The following is a 14,396-nucleotide window of genomic DNA, read 5'->3' on the forward strand; positions in this document are numbered from 1 at the left end:
TACTCCTTTACTTTATGTTGGCCACTTTTTCAAAACTGCGTTTAGGTCCTTACTTTTGCAACTTTTTTTTTTTTTTTTAATCTAAATGTTTTTTTATTTCAATTTGTCAATATGCAAAATACAGCACACTGAAAACTAATTACAACCTAAACCAAAACAGCAGATAAGAAAGTCTACCGTGTGGTTTCTTCGCAGAGTCAAAATGAATCCAACAGAAACAAACAATGTCCATTCCCCCCCTCCCTAGCCTCTCCCCTCCCCAACCCCCCCTCCCCCTAAGCATTCCAGTGTCAAAAATTCAAAAGAGCGCTTTGGGCCTCATGGAACAAACTGTCCCAAACAGGAGCCCAAATAGCTCGGAATTTTCTCCATAGACCAGGACCACAATATATAACATCCAAATTTCAACAAAATAAAAAGCTCATTTTCCCACATAGTAAGAGTGGGCACCTCTGCCTGTCACTTTTGCAGCTTTTAATATACTATATCTGCTCTCATTCCCTTTGTAGCCCCTTTCCTCCCATGTTTGTCTCTTCATAAGCACCATATATGCCCTGTGTGTCTGTCATAACTTAGATTGTAAGCTCTTTTGAGCAAGGATCATCTCTTGCATGTTTAACGTACAGCGCTGCGTGCATCTGGTAGCACTATAGAAATTATAAAAAGTGGTAGCAGTCCTGTAGTAGTAGTTTTAGTCAAAAAAATCAACTGAGTTTTCCCAAAAGCCTAATTTTGCTTAAGTCCCCTTTAAGTGTGGCTAGTCATCAAATTAGCATGAAAAGCTAAGGGGTCCTTTTACTAAGGCGCACTAGCCGTTTTAGCACGGGTTAAACGCTAACACGTGCGATTATAACTATTATATCCTATGGACACGCGCGTGCTAAATCGGCTACTGCACTTTAGTATAAGCCAACATTTAAAATATTATAAAAAATAGACAATTTAATATATGATGTACAGCAGAAAATAAAACATACAGATGTAAAAGGATCGATGAAGATTGGAACCATCAGCAAATTACCCTACTCATTTGGTTATCTGAGGATCCTTACGGGAATATTAATAACTGTAAACACTGGCCAGGTCTGCTTTAAGAAAATAGAGTGCTCTTGTGAAATTATACATGCGATAATTTTGCATATAACACTGAAAAAATATCCATTGGACTACACCAGATTTATCAGCTGCATATGATTCATGAACATTTATTAGAAAAAAATAGCATATAATCCTATATAATAAAACGCTAGCCGCGCATGCGCACTCAGACCTGCGTGATCTGTAATCCCTGATCTGTGATACGTATGTCCGTGGTCACAGTGCGTATGCGGCGGCCAGATCGGGAAAGCACAGCACAGCCGGCGACTCCCCCCTCCCGCCCTCACTCACAGCCAAAACCACCACCTCCTCCTTCTCGCCAGATCACCCGCCTTTAAATGGAGAGAAAAGCGCTGCACCGCGCTAACGCTGGCTTTGCCGTCTTCTGTCCACTGCGGCCCGCCCTCTCTGACTACTTTCCGCTAGGGTTGGCCGCAGTGGATAGAAAACGCCGAAGCCAGCGGATGTAGCCGCCGATATCCGTTCCTCCAGCGGGGGGGGGGGGGGGGGTGTCTGGGAGGAGAGGGATCGCGGCCGCACAGTGCCCCCACCGAGAAGCCCAGCAACTTTCCACTGCCCGGGACCCGAGTCATTTGCCGCCCCCCCCATTCCCTTCCCTTCCGCGGACCCGACTGGTGATTTAAGCAGTGTGTACAGCAGTCTTCACACGTTGCTTCGGGCCCTTCTACTGCCCTGATTTGCTCTGCCGCGTCTCTGATGATGTCATCAGGGACGGGCCAGAGTAAATCAGGCCAGTAGAAGGACCCGAAGCAGCGTGTGAAGACTGCTGCACACGCTGCTTGAATCGCCATGTGTAGTCGGGCCTGTGGGAAGGGAAGGGAAAGGGGGGGGAGTTAGAAGAAACACTAATGTTGCTGCACAGGGAACTGGTGTGGGGGGAGAGAAATGGAAGGGGGAAGGAATGCTACTTTGGACAGACAGACAGAGGGAGGAAGGGAGACAGAAAGAAAAGAAGAAAGACACAGGGGCAGGTGCACAGGGAACTGGTGTGGAGGGAGGGAAATGGAGGGGGAGGGAATGCTGCTTTGGACAGACAGACAGAGGGAGGAAGGGAGACAGAAAGAAAAGAAGACACGGGGCAGGTGCACAGGAACTGGTGTGGGGGAGGGAATGCTGCTTCGGACAGACAGACAGAGGGAGGAAGGGAGACAGAAAGAAAAGAAGAAAGACACAGGGGCAGGTGCACAGGGAACTGGTGTGGGGGGAGAGAAATGGAGGGGGAGGGAATGCTGCTTTGGACAGATAGACAATGGGAGGAAGGGAGACAGAAAGAAAAGAAGACACAGGGGCAGGTGCACAGGAACTGGTGTGGGGGGAGGGAAATGGAGGGGGAGGGAATGCTGCTTCGGACAGACAGACAGAGGGAGGAAGGGAGACAGAAAGAAAAGAAGAAAGACACAGGGGCAGGGAGATACACAGAAAGACAGACAGACAAAGGGGGCCAGGGACAGAGACAGACAGCGGGAGTCGCGTCAGGAGGGGTGCGGGATGAGGCAGAGGGAACTTTTCCAATGGGTGCAACTGGGCGGCTGTTGGGAACCTCTGATCAGGGGCAGAGCAAGGTAAGTGTATCATAGGCATAAGAAGGAGGAGGGGGGAGAAAAAGGAAGCGACACCTACTGCTGGACAGGGGGAGAAGGAAAGAGGTGCTGATGGACAGTGTGTGTGTGAATAAAAAGGAACGGAGGCCTAATGTTGGACAGGGGGAGAAGGAAAGAGGTGCTGCTGGACAGCGGGGAGGTAAAACAAAGGGAGAAGGGCTGCTGCTGCATAAGGAGAGCAGTGAAGGGGTGGTGGTGGACACAGGGGAGGTAAAAGGAAGGGAGAATGGACAGGGGAAGCAGGCAAGGGGTGGTGATGGACAGCCAAGGAAAAAGAAAGAGAGAAAGAAAGAAAGCGGCTAAGGAGAGAGAGAGAAAAAATAAAGAGAGACACACACACATATATTCTAGCACCCGTTAATGTAACGGGCTATAAGACTAGTTAGTATATAAAGGACAGCACTTTCATGGATGTGATCCTTTTTAGAAGGTTGGACTTAGATTATTTTTTGAACCTAGGAGGGTTACATGTGGGATTCTACATGGGTCTGTTTTATCACTGCTTTTGCTTAACATCTATATGTCACTCTTGGGTAAGGTTTTGGAGAGTTACAGTATAGAGCAGGGATGTCAAAGTCCCTCTTCGAGGGCCGCAATCCAGTTGGGTTTTCAGGATTTCCCCAATGAATATGCATGAGAACTATTTGGATACAATGAAAGCAGTGCATGCAAATAGATCTCATGCATGTTCATTGGGGAAATCCTGAAAACTCGACTGGATTGTGGCCCTCGAGGAGGGACTTTGACACCCCTGGTATAGAGGGTCACATTAAATGCATAGTGGTTTATGCTTCTGCTTATTTGGCAAGGTAGCTTAGTTCATATGCTCCTATGCAAACCTTGTATTCTTCACTAGAGGTCTGCACGGAAACGGGGTTCACGGGGATCCTCCCCTAACCCATGGGGACCCCCCCTCTGGCCCACGGGACTCCCACAGGGGCCCCCCTCTAGCCAACGGGACTCCCATGAGGATGGAAGGCTTTGGAAGCAGGGTTCGTCCATATAATATAATGGACTCGTCAGCCTTAGTAAAAGAGGGGGTCTATAAGTTAATTACCTGAACAGAAAACAAAAAAAGTGTTCCACCAAAGAGATTCCACAAGGAAAACAGCAGCGCAAACACAAAAGAAACTGTGGAATTGATGATCCTGTCAGAAGTAATTGCTGCTTTTTATGGGGACGGGCGGAGATGGAGGTAATTCCTTACGGGGATGGGTGGGGACGGAGAGGATCCTGGCGGGGACGGGGGGGGGGGAATGGGGGGGATTTCTGTCCCCTTGCAACTCTCTATTCTTCACATATATTAATGCTGGATGTGCCTCGTCATCCTCAGATTAGTAATTCCCATTGTTTTGGACCAGAAATAGAGAAAAAAAAAAAGATGCCAGGGAATGTGAAAATTAATTAATTTGCATTTTAGAAAGCTCATTAATGTGTGTTTAATTTGAGAAGGCTATGGGGTGGATAATGGTATAGTTTATTTGGTAGTATTATGTGTTTTTAAACAGTGCATGTGATTTTTTTTCATTGATTTGTAACTTGCTTGAGGTTATTCACTGATCGTGAGCAGGATATCTAGAGATTGTAAATAAATAAATAAATAAATCCAAGGTAACAGCTCAAAAACAGTACGATGAGAAAGGTAATAATTCAATATTAATCCAGTGTTAGATATTGACAGTAATTGCTTGAAAAACAAGACAGCACAATAGTACATTGGCCTTAATTGTTGCTCCTTGTGCCTATTTGCATAAACAGTGTTAATTGCATGCAGTCATTTAAAAATACTACCATGGCTGACAGGTTGCCTAATAAGAATGTCACCTCATGCTAATTATATTGCTGGGCCTTCCTTGTACACAACACACTAACGGCCCAATAATTTCAGCATCTATTTAAAAAAAACAAAAACAAAACAAATTCTCTCTTGCTCTCCAAAAATCTGAAAATAAAATGAGCCATGATTATTGTCAGCACAGGAATTATGGAAGAGTGGGAGACCAGCGCACACATTGCTCAATAGATTTTCATCCCTCTTTTTCCTGCCTTGGATGATCTTGGTAAACTTAGCCACGTATGATGGACATATTGGAAGGAGTGGCTTTTCAAAGGCTTAACCCCCCCCCCCCCCCAGTAACTGTATACCATCTTGCTTGGGGCGAGGTCTCTACAACAGTGGTTTCCAACCCTGTCCTGGAGAACCACCAGGCCAATCAGGTTTTCAAGCTAGCCCTAATGAATATGCATGAGACAGATTTGCATATAATGGAAGTGGCACCTCTACAACACACTGAAACCTCTCTTGCCCTTACAGGCAGCGCTGCAAACTCTACAGGTCAGACATTAATTACTACTGTGTTTCCCCAAAAATATGACACTGTCATATTAATTTAGGGCCCCAAAGAGGCACTAGGTCTTATTTTCAGTGATCTCTTATTTTTTTCATGTAATGATCATCTCTCCCTTCCTCTCCTCTACCCCAATTCTTCCTATTTCCTTTCTCTCTCCCCCACATGTGTAGCATCTTTCCTCCCCTCTCACCCATCCCCTTATGCAGTGTCTTTCTATCCCTCCCATCCCCCTGTGTAGCAGAACATTTGCAACTTGTATCCCTCCCTCCCATCCCTTGTGCAGAACCCTTGCAGCTTCTATCTCTCCCTTCCTCCCATGCCCTGTGCAGCATCTTTCTATCCCTCCACCGCCCGTCCACGCCGTGCGCAGCCCTCCCACCCCTGCTGACCCATCTCTCCCTCCCATCCGAACCACGAGACAGGAATACCTTATAACAGCATCGTCAGCAATCTACACAGGCTGCTTCGCGGCCTTCTATCTCCTAAGCCGCGTTGCTGATGATATCATCATTGATGCGGCAGAGGAATGCCTAGGACAGGGGTGCCCACACTTTTTGGGCTTGCGAGCTACTTTTTAAATGACCAAGTCAAAATGATCTACCAACAATAAAATTAAAAAAAACCCACAAAGCACACTGTGCGCATAGAAAATGTTAATTATCATTCCTATTCCAGGGTTTTTCAAAGAGGTCAAAGCAGATGACTCTATGCACTATCACCTCAGTAACAACCATACAAAAATAGACAAATATACCCCCCTCCCTTTTTACTAAACCACGATAGCAGTTTTTAGCGCAGGGAGCTGCGCTGAATGCCCAGCGCTGCTCTCAACACTCATAAGCTCCCTGCGCTAAAAACCTCTATTGCGGTTTAGTAAAAGGGGACCTTAGTGTAAAATATAGACAGCAGATATAAATTCAGACACATTTTGATCACTAAATTTAAAATAAAATCATTTTTCCTACCTTGTCTGGTGATTTCATGAGTCTCTGGTTGCACTTTCTTCTTCTGACTGTGCATACAATCTTTCTTCCCTTCTTTTAGCCTGTATGCTTCCTCTCCTCCAGACCTCATTCCTTCCCCCAACTTTTCCTACCTCTTCCCTGCCCTTTCTTTTTTCTCTGCCTCCCTTTCTTTTTTTTTCTGTTTCTCTTCTTTCCTTCTGTCTCCCTGCCTGCCCTTTTTCTTTCTTTCTCCCTGCCCTCCCCCAAGCCACTGCCACTACCATTGCCATCGGGGACCAGGACCCAAACGCCACCAATAACAGGCCCCAAGCTCTCCCTGCTTCGGCCAACCAGCATTCCTCTCCCCGACATCAATTCAGCCGTCGGGAAGAGGAAGGCTGATCTGCCCATGATCGTGATCAATCTATTGGGGGAAATGCTGCCGGGTCCTGCCTTCGCGGAAACAGAAAGTAGGCAGGACCCGGCAGGAAGAAGAACAAATGCTTCACTAACCTGTCTTCCGCATTAGCCCATAGCGAACGCTTTCTTCAGGGCTCTCAACATGTGCGTGCCGGCTTCCCTTCTCCCCCCCCCCGGACATAACTTCCGGTTTCGGAGGGAAGAGAAGAGAAGCCGGCATGCACACGTTAGAGCCCGGAGCATAAGTTCGCTATGGGCTGAAATCTCCAAGCTGGTTTTTTTTTTGTTTTTTTAATGTTCAGCAGCGGCAGATGACAGCTGGGCGCACCGCCCAGCTAAAAGGCCCTAGGGAGAACACTGGAGAGGAAGGCTGATCGCCCGTAGCTCAGGAAGGCAACACGAGTCTATCACGGAGCCCGGGATGGGCTCCGCGATCGACTCACGTTGCCTTCCTGAGCTACTGGTCGATCGCGATCGACGTGTTGGGCACCCCTGGCCTAGGAGATAGAAGGCTGTAAAGCAGCCTTTGTAGATTGCTGCCGACGCTAAGAGCAAATTAAAAAGCTTTCTTTTTAAGGATGCATTCGATAATTAGTAAGCTCATTTAATGGCATTATTTCAACTGTATTTTATACCTTATCGGAAGTACATTGATCTTTCCCTTCCTTTTGTTTTTTTCCTTTGAATGTCTTATTTACTATCAAATAACTTATATTTCCTTTCCCTATCTTTCCTTGTGTTTTAATATGTTTGTAATGTTAGTTTATAATATGTTTTGCAAGACTTACTTTTTGTCATTTATTTTGTTGTCCCCTAAATTTTGTAATTTTATTGATATGTACATCGCTTTGAATTCTGATTAAGCGATCAATCAAATCCTTATTAAACTTGAAACCTATAAGGTATTCCTGTCTCACGGTTCATGTGGGAGGGAGAGATGGGTCAGCGGGGTGGGTGTAGGGGGTATGCATGATGATGGGTGGGCGAGGGGGGGAAGCGCTGCTGCTGCCAGTGACTAGGGCTTATTTTCAGGGAAACACGTCATATTACCAAATTGTTTTTTCAGCCTAGAAAGTGCTCTTTCTGCTCCTTTTGCTGCAAGCTCAATTAAAACCCAGCTCTGGCATCCCGAGACTTCATTTGCAAATACTTGGATTTGCTTCCCCTATATTATACTCTTCCCAAATCACTGAGCCCAGTAGTGGAAGCGACTGCCCTTGCTGGGGACCATGAACCATGATAAAATGAGGACATCATTAAAAATAACAGCAAAACAACCTCTTACGCAGCAGTTGCAAAGGTGCAGAGTTTGCATGAGGGAGTGCTATCGAGCACCGATAATTGCAGATCATTTTTGCTGCAGCTCCTTTATTTTCTAAACTTTATTAGCTTCATAACCAATTCTTTTGCTAGGCGTTAGATTACTAGGTGCCTTTTTTCAGTGGGGGGAGGGGGAAGGTTAACCTGTGCTGTTTATCCTTATATTAATTTATTTAACAGTGGGTTCCTTTAACTAAGGCGCTAAATCGGTTATTATGCCTTAGTAAAAGGACCCCAGTGTTTGATATTGCACATAATTTTCAAAATATTTAGGCAGTTACAGCTATTATATTTATTTATTTTATTTACAATATTTATTAGCCGCATGATCTTAAATTCTCAGCCGATCTCAATTAACACACTCATAATGTAACATAGCAGACAAAATAGAAACTTAGAAAATGACAGCAGATACAGGCCATATTGCCCATCCAGTATGCCCACCCATATGATCTGCTATCTCCTCCTCACCCTAAGAGATTCCCACATACCTGTTGCATGTTTCCTTGAATTCAGACACAGTCTTCATCTCCACTGGCAGATTTTTTTCCCATCTATCTACCACCCTTTCCTTAGATTGCTTCTGAGTCTATCCCATCTTATGCCCTCTTGTTCCAGAGCTTCCTTTCAGCTGCAGGAGACCCGGCTCCTGTGCATTTATGCCACAGAGATATTTAAATGTCTTAAATTTATTTATAAATTTATATACCGCATACAACTATGCAATTTACACATTCTCCCTCTCTTGTCTTTCTCCCAAAAGTAAGGGCTCCTTTTACTAAGGTGCGCTAGCGTTTTTAGCGCATGCACAAAATTACCACGTGCTAAACTGCGCGGTACGCTTCTAGAATAACACCAGCTCAATGCTGGCGTTAAGGTCTAGCACGCGTGCGCGCTATTCCGCGCGTTAAGGCCCTAATGCACCTTAGTAAAAGGATCCCTAAGTGTGTCCTTTCTGTTAGTAAAAAGTTATTTTAAAAACAGCCTGGCTTATAAGCTTACCTAAATAGATATGTTTTAAATTATTTTTTAAGTGCCTTTATTCGTCAAATATTTTTAAAATATAAATGAAGGGTATTTAACAATTAATGAGGAGGTGCTGAAAAGTTCTCTGCCTAACCAACCTACTAAATTCTGGGTGACGGGTCAATCACGCGCGAGACACAGATGCGCCGACAATGCCGCCCAGACAATCGTGCGCAGGAGGTCAGTGCACTGGATTTAAACAGCATTTTAAAGCACTCTGAGTGGGTTGGGGGAACCCCCACTTTACTTAGAACTGTTGGCGCTCCAGTTGGGGGGGTTGGGGAGGAACCTTATAGTTCTAAGTAAAGTGGGGGGCTCCCCCCATATCCCCTCCGAACGCTTTAAGATACTGTTTAAATCCAACGCGATAATGTCCTGCACGCGATTGTCTGGGCGGCATTGTTGGCGTGCCTTTGTTTCATGCACCTTTGTCTATGCACCAAATTCTGAGCATTATTTTGCCACTGGAACTGAAAAGTGTTATTTTATTTTACAACGTTACAATTTGCAGAATCGTAATACTATTTTTGATATTGTTTCAGATCACTGAATGAACCATGCCAATGAAAAGTGTGGCACTCCAAGTCATCATGAAGTTCCTAATCCTGCAGAAGAGTGACACATGCCCATCATATTCCACAGTGAAGAAGTGGTGTGCAAACTTTCAGCATGGAGACTTTGAGACCAAAGGTGCAGCAGGGTCTGGGAGGCTTCAAATGGTGTCAACTCTTGAAATTGTTGACCGTGTCCATTACCTGATTTTGGCAGATCAGCAAACATTAGTTAAAACAATTGCTGAGACACTACAGATATCCAGGGAATGTGTATAATCCATGAGCAGCTGAGTAAACAGAAGCTGTCAGCCAAGTGGGTGCCCAAATGTTTGAATGGCGACGAGAAATGATATCGAGTGGACACTTCCAAATTGATTTTGCAGCATTTTCAGCAAGCTGGTGCCAACTTTTTGTAATGACTAGCTACAGCTGATGAAACATGGTTACACCACTTTGATTCTGAGAGAAAACAACCGTGTATGCAATATCGGCACTAAGGTTCTCCAAGGCCATGGAAATTCAAGACCCAGAAGTCAGCAAAAAAAGTCATGGACACAGTGTTTTGGAATCAGAAAAATGTTGTAATGACTATCTTCCAAGAAGCCAAACAGTTAATACAAAATACTACTGTAACTTGTGCCAATTAAAGGAGGCATTGAAAGAAAAAAGGAGAGGGAAGCTGCGGGAAGGAGTTCTCTTTTTGCAAGACAATACACCTGCTGACCTAGCTGGCAAAATGATGGATATTTTGACCCAGTTGGGGTTTCAGCATATGGACCATCCACCCTACTCACCAGATCGTACTCCATCAGACTATTTTGAAACCTTAAAAATATTGTCAGGATTAAGTAAAATTATTTCCCTTATGTTTATTAGTTTATGAGGTAGGGGGGGTATTTTATTATTACATATATCATACAATAATGGAGTATATGGTTGGGGGGATGGGCGAGGGATAGGGAGGGATAAGGATAAGAATATATGTAATATACCAATGATTGTTTATAAGTGATGTATTTATTGTTACTGTGAATGAAAATATTAACACTTAATGTAATTTGTGAAAATGAATAAAGAATTATTAAAAAAAAAAAAAGTTTGAAAGGACAACAATTTTCAAGTGATTCGTAGGCGATTGCAGCAGTGGAGCAGAATTTCAGTGATCAGACATTAAGAGTATTTTTTTGGAAGGGTTACAGAAACTTCGGACACGATGTGCCAAGAGTGTTGAACTTAGGGGTGAATATGTGGAATAACTTGTAAATTTCATGGCTCTACGTCATTCCCTTCTTGGTTGGGCTGTGAACTTTTCATGGAAAGATGGCACTTCTAACAATGCCTTCTTGGCGGATCCTAAAGCTCTTGCTGCAATCTGCTGGAAGTCACTACTGATAATAGATTATTCAGAACCTTGAATACCAACAGTAAAATCTTAAACTTTACTCAGTATTCAAGTGGTAACCAGTCCAACCCCCTGAGAACTGGGAGGCAGATGTTCAAAATGGTAACTTCGGCCCCAAAAGCCTTCAGCTCAGTGTAGGTTACAAAATATTTTGAAGTTTATCCAGGATAAACTTCCATCTAACTCATTAATTTATCTTCTTTGTGTATTTCCCTTATGCTTTCTATTAAAATAAATTAATGTGTATCATGTTGCCTTTATAAATAACCTATGTCATAATATGTATTGTTATTACCATTCCAGTCTTCAAAGCTACTTGGAATTTTACTTAACATCTGGAGAGCTCCTGTTTTCCAATTAGTAATTTAAATAATCACAATGTGACCTCACTCAATGCCAAAAACTATTTCTATGCACTCCTTTTACCTGTTTACTTTCAACCCCTCAGATATACCCAGAAGCCTGCATTCACAGCAAAATGATTTACACAGTGCATTGCTGGTGCTTTTAGGGTGCGAAGGCTTCTAACAGCTGCGAAGGAAGATGGAACACTCCTTACTACAGGCTAAAATCAACCAAGCAAAGCCATACATAGGGAGATACACACCTCCAGTTACTGTGTGCTACTGTTGTTAACATGACATGTGTTATTTTAATAGAAAGCAGAGAGGGAAGCAGAGTACGAGCCACACAAGGAGAAGAATAGAAAAAAAGCACAAAGGCCTTTCAAGTTCTAGGCAGAGGAGCTATAATTTATGGATGGATCTGACAAGGCTTTTTGGGCAGCACACATGTGCATAGTTTTTGCTTTTGATGTGAAGAAGATTCAGATGGTATGTTGATGTGAGGCTGAATTATGGTTTTATTCATAATATTGGTTTAATAATAATAATTTTATTCTTATATACCGCCATACTGAAAAGGTTCTAGGCGGTTCACAACAAATAAAACTAATACATACAATGCAGAAAAAATACATCGAATTATGAAGGAAAAGAACTTGTTAAAAGTTAGAACAGGAATGCATTAAGATACCGACCTATCAAATAGTTGTGTCTTTAACAGTGTTCTAAAATCTAAATAAGAAGAAACCTCTAGCATAATTTTTCCAAGCCATACATTCAATTTAGCAGCCTGAAACGAGAGGGTTCTCTCAAGAAACTTCTTGTAATGCCAAGATTTTATGGAGGGATATGTAAACAGATGCATTCTAAGTGTGCTCTTATTAGAGTGACTCGTTGAGTGGTTGTACTTGCTAAAAACTTCATTGATTGACCCCTGCCACTGGCAGGTACGCTGAAACACAGCCTGTGTCGGGTCCATCAATAAATTATAGCTCGATTGCCTGGAACTTGAAGAAGGCCTTATGTGTTATTTTAAATAATGGAATCGACAGAAGTTCCTATTAACACACACTAATTCAGCCGTTCATGTTAGTGTCCAAAGAAGAAGGGAGTTAATCTCATATTCAGATGTGTGGATTACTAAGACACACCTGAACCACATAAGGGATGGAAATAACTGAAATGTATTGAAGTAGGAAAAAACTGCAGACAATTTGCACAAGATGCAGGCTGTGTTTATTTTATCAAATATTAAATACAGTCAACGATACTCACGGTCCGTGTTTCGGTAAACACGCCTTCCTCACGGGTCCATGGTTGATAAGGTTTTAAATCAAACTGCAATTTAAACTGATAACAAAAACCTTTGCAGTAATCAGATGAATGCGAGCCGACAGTTCCAGCACAAAATGAATACCGAAGCAAAACCATGTATTGGAAGTAGAACAAGATGCTGAACAAAGTCTACAGAAGCATGTTCACTTCCAAATGCAGATGGTTACTGTAAGGACAGGTGAGTCAAAGCACCATGTTGTACATAATGCTATTGGCAAAAACCTCCCCCCCAACCACCCAGACTATAAAAAAAACTCCCCAAAACAAACAACCCAAGACATGAGGATTATCAGTCATTTTACCTTTTTAGAAACTCTTACCTCAACATCTTTTTTAAGTTTCTCACGGAACATCTTTTTGTTGTTTTCATCAATGTAAATCTTTTGGCCATCATTAATGAAATCATTATCTTTGTAAGTTGGAAGCTCTTTGGCCTGAAAAGCAAACAGGAAAACTAAACATGGGCGAGAATCCACAAAATATTCCAGCTTTACCCTGAATATACAAAAATCAGTCCTATAGTTCTAAGTAAAGCCATATAGTAGGGCCACGTAAAGTGTTTTAGGCAACAAGCTGAAATCAGACCTGCATTCAGAGGTATCTACTGAAAAGAAAGATGAGAAGCCACAAGGTGGCATTAGTCAGCTATGCCAGTACTTTGTGAATGGCAAGGGAGCATCATACAATGCCACAAACACATCAGTTCAGAATATCTTTAGCAGTGGTGAGATTGATTTTCTTCGCAAAGTTGCAAGTTGAAAGTGAGGCTCCAAGCTTCTCAGTCGTTATTCTAATTACTTTTTATTCATATTTCCAAATTTATTTTTGCTAAACCAATCAAGCCAAAAAGACTACTATTCCTTTTTATTCTAACTTTAATACAGTACAAAGTTTTTAACAAAACATATCATCAACAACCAGTCCCTACAGGGGGGGCACTTAGCAAATCCAAAAGAACAATAATACAGTGAGAACACACTAAGGGCTAGATTCACAAAGCAAACCGATCGTGTACCGATTGGTTTGCGACCCCTTTGCAACCAGATTTCCCTCGGGCCCCATTCACTAACCTCTCCTGCGATCCGCTTCGAATCCGTGCATGCAAATGAGGTGAAACGCATGCAAAGTAGGCAGGGACACGAATCATAAAACAAAATTTCACATCCGACTGGGCTGGACAATCAACTGAAGAAGCAACTGCTGGGGACCAGTTGAAAACGTCTTTCCGACTCTGGAAGCCCTGCTCTTTGCCCTCTCCTGCCTGCTCGCCCTGAATTGCTGCATCGCCACCCCTGTTTTCTCCTGCCTTTCTTCCCCGAATCTCTCCTGCCCTTCTCTACCCTGCGAGCCCGTGGTTTTAACCAGCAGGTTTAAAGTGAGTTAAAACTACGGGCTTGCAGGATTAAAAACTAATAATAAAAGTAAAAAAATTAAAAAGTTTGCGGCTCAGACGGTCATGCGCAGACCATCTACAGATGGTCTGCGCATGCGTGGGGATTGCAGAAAAGCAATCCGTGCTGGTAGATGGGGGCGTTCCTCCAATCGTCCCCATCTGCATATTTTAGTTTGCTGAATTCGTCGGACCTGCCTGGATCAGGCCCGATCAGGGAGGTTGGTGAATCTGACCCTAACTCCTCTCACCTTGGGTTCTGCATCCCCTACCCTCTATGTCATGTCTGTATGTCCAAGTTAGATTGTAAGTAGAGGATGACGTAGGGAAAAAATATGTCCCCATCTCCGCCCTGTCCCCTTGGACTCTGTCCCAGTCCTGTCCCCGCGGACTCTGTCTGATCCCATCCACACAAATCTTGAATAGCTTTTCTATATTGAAATCATTTTACTAAAGTATAGTATAAATCATGTTTTATTGGCACACCATCAATAAACACACAAGACAACACGACCATACAACAAGGTCGCGAACATCAAATGTACCATCAAACACATTTTCACCCCAACCAAAGAATCCCCCAATCCCCA

General features: G+C 43.3%; 1 protein-coding gene across 3 annotated transcripts in view; it reads right to left on the reverse strand.

The window, feature by feature from the left end:
* Window positions 1-14,396, reverse strand: part of PIP4K2A (phosphatidylinositol-5-phosphate 4-kinase type 2 alpha) — a 463,092-nt gene that overhangs the window by 39,653 nt on the left and 409,043 nt on the right. For all 3 annotated transcript variants that reach the window (XM_033931331.1, XM_033931333.1, XM_033931332.1), the window contains exon 7: window positions 12,737-12,850. In XM_033931331.1, coding sequence (XP_033787222.1) covers window positions 12,737-12,850 — 114 coding nt within the window. The remainder of the gene's footprint in view (window positions 1-12,736; window positions 12,851-14,396) is intronic.

The sequence above is a fragment of the Geotrypetes seraphini genome, chromosome 2, assembly GCF_902459505.1.
Source record: "Geotrypetes seraphini chromosome 2, aGeoSer1.1, whole genome shotgun sequence".
In the NCBI taxonomy this organism is placed as follows: Eukaryota; Metazoa; Chordata; class Amphibia; order Gymnophiona; family Dermophiidae; genus Geotrypetes; species Geotrypetes seraphini.